This window comes from Glycine soja, chromosome 17, assembly GCF_004193775.1.
Source record: "Glycine soja cultivar W05 chromosome 17, ASM419377v2, whole genome shotgun sequence".
In the NCBI taxonomy this organism is placed as follows: Eukaryota; Viridiplantae; Streptophyta; class Magnoliopsida; order Fabales; family Fabaceae; genus Glycine; species Glycine soja.
The window spans coordinates 9564548-9571698 of record NC_041018.1 but is presented as its reverse complement, the minus strand read 5'-3'; the positions used below and the strand labels follow the sequence as shown (position 1 = coordinate 9571698).

Here is a 7151-nt window from a genome sequence, read left to right as displayed (position 1 = left end):
ATTTTTGCTAATATATCCCTAAAAGGCATGTCATTAGTTGCAACACAATGACTATGATTCATATGTGGGGATAGCTGAATCTTTCACTTCCAACTATTGTTTATCTTTTATCTATATTTTATATTCAGAGTGAAATGAAAAATTGCTGACAACAAAATCAATTTGCACGTGTCAGTGTCATCAGGTCATTAGGGATTGACTCTTAATAACGAACTGTCAGACAGATACTAAAAATGCCATGTACGTAATCATTCTCCTAAACGGAAAAAACATACGATTGATTTATGCTCAAGAACCAGATACAGTTTTTATTCTATTGTTGATGTAATCCACTTTACCAATTGGTGAATGAGAATACAACAATATATGAACAACTAACGGTCTAATTCCACTGAATTACAAGGTTTCGAACTCTGGATCCTTTTGGCTGCATAACCCCTTCTTGTGATGAATTCAGAAAATGTACAAACAAGCGATTGAAGTAAAAAATGAGGTCAACAGTATTGATACGAAATTCACTGCGTTGTTGTCAAGAATGTTGGCACCTGAAATCCTTCTAACTGTTGGTCCTGGCTTTCCAACCATCTGCAAAAGTGAGAAATTTCAGGTATCAGATATCTAAGAATTAAAATAGGAGAGTTATGTGGTGTCTTATATTATGGTACCTCTTACACTATTAATCATTGGATATTGCATGGAGATTTGTTCAACAAACTCCCAATGCAATATAGGAATTCAAGCATTATGCCAATAGGAGAGAAAGTATCCTTTGTAGGCAGTGTACGTAAATTTACCTTGCCGCGAATGGAGCAAAATCCGGTGAATTGCAATGTTGCACCCAGGAGAGAGTCAATGACACTTCCACATAGTCCTGCAAGGGTGGCGATGGGTATGACCAGTAGTTGCTTAAGAACTGTACTACCCTTACCCTCACATCTGGTAGCTGAGATTCCCAAAAGAACAAACGACAGTCCAATGACACTTCCAGCTGCTGCAGCTGCTAGAAGTCCTCTTTTTGTCACACCACCATTTGTACCTTTCTTCACAAACTGATCATCACAAGAAACAAATTTGTAACCACAATTTCTGAAACTCAGTAGCAACGTTCTACTTGAATTTTCTATTTAAAGATCCACAGATGTAATAAGCCACTTGTCATAGCATGGTATTTCAAGGCAGAGTTTGGTAACACTAGCTAAGTAGCCATGTGTTTTACACAGATACTCACAGAATAAGACATAAGAACAGAATGTGAGGAAAATTTTAGGGAGGCTCAGAATCAATGTTAAACTCCCCTTAGTGGTTCAAAGTTCAAAACAAAATCAAGAATTTGTCATTTTGAGGAATGCAACTTCCCTATTCATGTCTTATTTTGGGTAAGGTTGTCACATTACCCAGGAATGTGAATGCTACTGACATTGTAAAGTGGCATCCTTGCTCACCCTTAATGATCTAGCCCTCCCAATGCCCCACCCCACCATTGGATAGCCATCACTACTACTGTCACTTCCATCACTTGATAAATTGTCTATAGCTTGAAATTTTGAAGAAGAAAAAAAATCCTATTTTCCCTCACTAACCTATTTTTGGTCTCAATTTAGTCCCTAACCTATCAAGTGAAACATTTTAAATCCCTCACAACTATCTGTCATCATTAGAATCCTATGCAGCATCACAGTGTCCAGCTTGTACATGCCACCCAATTTAGCAATTTATCACTAATATAAAGTTAAACTTAGCCTTGTAAAGACTATTCAAATATCAAATAATATATTAAAGGCGAGGCTAAATTTGGTCACATTCCACCATTCTCACAAACAGGTGGTGGTTCATGGAATAGGGGTGGATTTGATCAGCGAGCAACTAGATTGTAAAAAATGGTCTACTGAAAACTGAATTGATAGCCAAAATATTAATGATCTAGGAAGCATGGATACAACATTGGCACAGATAAGATACAACATGGACCTAGGGATATGGCAAGTTTTAGAAATTGTAAGAAATGACATGGCTATAGTGCAACATATAAAATTAGCATAAAAGTACAAAACTTTAATTGAGAGAACCAATGTTTTAAAAGTTAGCATTAGTTAATAAAACTGCAAAATGAAGCTAGAAGTATCCAAGTGTCCGTTTGTGTTTTAATAAGGGAATGTGTCTGACACGGGTATGATGAATACTTTGATGCGTCCATTCTTCCTGGTTAATGATGGACCAAAATTGATTTTCTATCAAAAAGTGAACAAGGGTGATTCTAAAAAAAGGACTGAGATTACAGGGAAAATGAAGCTTGAAGTATTACCAAACACATTAATTGAGAAAATTCAAGAGGCTTTTGACAAACATTCATGAATGTTTGCGACAAACTAAACACCAAACCCTCTGGTTGATACAATTGCATTAAAGTTGTGTTTAAGTTGAACTAAATAAGAGAACACCAAATATGGATAGAATGGACCAAGAATACAGGACCTTGACCAAGCAATTATTCACCTTGAAGTTTGTGATTAGACGAGGCTTCTCATCACTGAGAATTCCAAGCTCCGAAGACCAAGTATCTCCATTGCAGCAGGAATAATGGCCTATAACAGCACCAATGAGAGCAGTGATCAGAGGTGACTCTTCAGAGTTCAAGCATTTATCCTTCCCTTCGGTGAGTACCCATATAGCTACGACCAGAACCGAGGCAATGCCACTATTGGCCAGAACTTGTATCCTGAAAAAAGCAAAGGAAATTTAGTCAAAAGGAAAAGAAAAACCAAGTGTGGGTCAACTTCGTGTCCTCATAAAAATGGGGTGAAATTTCAAAATTCCAAGGATAAGCTTTATGTGAAAGATTGTATGAAAAAAAAACCCCTCAATTCAATGGCACCAAACTAAACTCCACGAAAGAACTATGCCAATCATCATATCCATAATTCAATCAAAGAATCCATCCAAATATGGACACAATCATTCATTTTTTGCATGAACGCAATCAATTCCCTTTTTTCATGTTTGAAATCTATACACAACACAATCATTTCTAGCTAACAAGAACATCAAACCCCACGTGACCTTAAAAAAAAGATTCGTAAACAAAAATCTTGAAGCAGAACAGAAAAGAAAGAAAGAACTCACCAGTTTCTTTGTCCACCTTCTTTGAATTCAGGATCAACTATTCGCTTTATATCCTCTCCTACCTTTGTGAGAGTGGACGAAGAGTAAAAGAACGCAAGCAGCATCGCCCCAAACCTTCACGACCCACAAACGAAAAGACCAAAAAGATTACAGTTTGGGACACCCAAGAACCAAAAGCAGAGAAGAAAAGAAGGGCGAAGAAGAAGAATTACCTGTAACCCACAAAAATGTGAAGGGCCATAACGAAGAACCCAGCGATTGCGCCAGAAGTGCTGAGGGATTTTTTTCGGTGAGCTCTGAATGCGATTGAGAACGCGATGAAGACAGCAATGAAGAGTTGAAGAAAGTCCATTGAATTGGAAATCGCCATGCGAATCACGTTGGTGAAGTTCAGAGAGTTCGTTTTAGAGCACACAAGTGTAACTGTAAGTTTGTAACTGTAAGTGCTTGATGAAATGTTTGACTCGGTTATACTTATAGCATGTAGTAGCCACTTTCCGTTGGGCACTTAATTAATTGTTGTTATTTGTTAATAATTTTTTATTTGGTGAAATATTTTTTAAAGTAAAGAAAAAATGAATTTTAGATTTTAGAATATCACTCAGCGGATTATCTGATATAAAATTGTTTTAGTTTAATTAAATAATAAATAATTCGTGTACAAAAAAATAATTAATAATTCAGAGTGTGAATTTTAATTATATAGTTAGATTTATTTAATGAATGAGTATCCAACTAAAATAGAGTTGTTTTCCATAAAAAAAATAATACACTTGTGAAAATAATAATTTGGTTATACATGTATTTTGAGTTTGAATTTTAATTATATAATTATATTTATTTAATAAAAGAGTATCCAATTAAAATATGGTTGTATTCCATAAAAAATAATACACTTGTGCAAAAAAAGAATTTGGTTTCTATACATGTATTTTGAGTATGAATTAGTGTAACATCATGTGTCCAGCACGTATACTCATATTAATTATCTTAATTATACTTATATTACCCGTTAAAAAATAAAAATAAAAAATAAATTTGAAGCACACTATTATATTAAAAAAAACAGATAGTTATAAAACATATTTATATTAAAAATAAAAATAAATAAATTTTTATATCTATACTAAAATTATATAAGAACCACTTAACTTATATATAATTAAAGTTATTTAAATTACAGATACCTTAAGTATCCATGCCACATTAGTAAGCAAATAGAATAAAAATTTATTTATGTTACCCTTAGATCAATTGAATCTTCAAATTGTGATATTAATTATCTTAATTATCAATTTAAATATATTAATTATCTTAATTAATTTTTCAATATATTAATTGTTTAAATCAATCATGGTAGATTTAAGTAAATAAATGATACCAACCTTTTTTTAGTAAATGAGTTTGTTTTTATTATTAATTTTTAAAAAAATATTAAATGAGAAGATATATTATTATGGATCAGTAACAATACTCCTGTGATTCCTAAAAATATAACATAATACTTGAGACAAAAATTCAAAATAAATTAATTATTTCTCTTTTCATGTTTTGATTGAATTTTATTTTATTTGTTTTAAAAGAAAACATAAATTAATTACATGTGACTTAATTTCACCATTGTTTATCATGTGTGCAAACAGACATAATTAACAATCCTGTTTCATGTGATATATATAGATAGATAAGAAGATAAGATAAAAATTTATTTATTTTTTCCTTAAACTATTTATAATGTATATTCAACGTTTTAAAATAAATAATTAAATCTTCAAATCATGATATTAATTACCTTAATTAGTAACTTGAATATATTAATTATCTTAATTACTCTTTTAATATAACATTTGCTTAAATCAATCATGATAGGTTTAAACAAATAAATCATATCAACATTTTTTAAAATAAATGAGTTTGTCCGTATTACTAATTTCTTAAAAAAAATATTAAATGAGAATATATATTGTTATAGATTAGTCATAATATCACTCAAAATGAAATTCTTGAAAGTATAATATGATACCTGAAACAAACGTTACAAATAAATTTTTTTTTTCTTTTTTATCCATGTTTTGATTAAATTTTATTTTGTTTGTTTTAATGAAAAAGATAAATTAATTATGTAGAACCTAATTTCATCATTATTTGTCACATGCGCTAACAGATACAATCAATAATCTTATTTTATATAATTTATAAAATTATCATCATACATTGATCATAAGTCTCTTACACAATCTTAATTTAATTCATATACATGTATTTTAAATTTGGTTTCTGTGTATAACATTCTTAATTTGGTCCCAATTTGCATAAGAACGTGGAATATCAAAATAGATCCAAACCCTTCTAAGAAAAAGTTCTCCAGAATGCTAAAAATTGGAAAAGTTTGATTTCTACTTTCTTTGAACGTTTTTCTTCTCTTTTTTTGGGTCTCGTTTTTAAATTGGGCCATACATCCATGAATATTCTCCTGAATATTAATATTGGAGAGAAGTTACTATGGGTCCCTACAAACATTGTTGTTGGTCCCTACAAAATTTTAAACTTCCTAGAAAGGATCATCTTACCCCTCAATTTAAACTTTAGCCAATTAGCCCTCCCTCCTCTTTCCTTCCTCTTAGTCGTGCTCTTGTTTCCCTCACTCCCTCTTAAATATTCAAAAAACATAATTTTCCTTAATCATTGTTGAGAAACACGATAGAATCACATTTATGTATTTTTTAAATAAAAAATAAATATTCAATAAAAATATGATTCAATTGTGATCTTCGTTGAAATACACAATATAATTATATTTTTATTGTATAATTTTTCTGTATCCCTTTTTATACAATGAAAACATGTTTCTGTTGTTATATCTAGATCGAAAAAAATATATAATAGAATTGTAATTCTATTATATACATGAGGGTGTAAAAATTATATAATAATAAAATTATGATTCTGTTGTGCATATGATTCAACAAAATCATGATTTCATGAGAAAAGTAATTCTAAAATATATATATATATATAAATCAACTCTTTAATAGAAACCGAGAGCAATTTGCATGGGCCAATAGTAATTCTCATATTCAAGCACATATTCCTTATAGCTCCTCCCAAGTCCAATTGGAGATTGGTGGACATGTTTTTTTTTTTTTTCTTAACAGCAATTGGAAAACATGCTTAATAAAAAAAAAATCATAACGCGCTTATTCTGGTATTTTATATTTGCAGTGCAACTTTGTTTGATTTTTTTTTCCAATTTAGTGCAAAATAAATAGATCTCATTTTTTTAACAGAGATAAATAGTTCTCTTAAACATATTGATAAGGCTTTTATTCCTAATTGTATGTATAAAAATATATTATGTTTTCAAAATAATTAGTTATTAATTATGAACTGATTTTTTTTTTTCTGAATTGCTTGAGCAATAAGGCCCAAGAAAGAATTATATATTACTCAAAATAGAGAGATCAAGATTTACATTCATACTCATGGAAGTTACAATAAAATTAGATAAGCTATCATAGAAACATACATTTCTATCAATGGTTAAACTATTCTTGGCAAAACAATCGGTCATTTTATTTGTCTAGCGCAATATATGAATAATGGAACATGAAGTAAACTTTTCCTTGGTCTTCACAATCTCAAAGGTAAGATCTACAAATTGGCCTTCATGATATTTGGGATCTCCACAAGCTTGATAGCTTTAGCACAATCTCAACAATAATTATTCCATAACTCGAATCATAGGCAACATTCATACCAAATAGTACAATGCCCAAGTCTCCTTGAAAGTGTTTTTCAGAAAATCACCTTTATCATTTCAGAGCTCAACATGACAAGCAACAAAAGCCATCACAATTAACTTTTGTAGTACCATGCAAAGGCTTTTTCCACCTTCAAGAAGCGTCGTCATTGCCGTTATCATCATTTGGTGTTAATACCATGAATGAACTTGAGTACCAAACCCAGAATGTTTGTCCACTTATTACTGAAGATGAATTCTTTCATTCTTGACCAAATATGACCAACAATAG

At 30.8% G+C, this 7151-nt stretch overlaps 1 protein-coding gene across 1 annotated transcript; it reads right to left on the bottom strand.

Moving 5' to 3' along the window:
• Window positions 1–251: 251 nt before the first annotated feature.
• On the bottom strand, window positions 252–3583 carry LOC114392265 (protein PGR). The gene is made up of 5 exons (XM_028353325.1): window positions 3333–3583; window positions 3121–3234; window positions 2494–2716; window positions 795–1049; window positions 252–585 (listed from the first exon to the last, which is right to left on the bottom strand). The coding sequence occupies exons 1-5, from the start codon at window positions 3488–3490 to the stop codon at window positions 454–456; spliced, it is 882 nt and encodes a 293-aa protein (XP_028209126.1). The 5' UTR covers window positions 3491–3583; the 3' UTR covers window positions 252–453.
• Between the last annotated feature and the right edge of the window lie 3568 nt (window positions 3584–7151).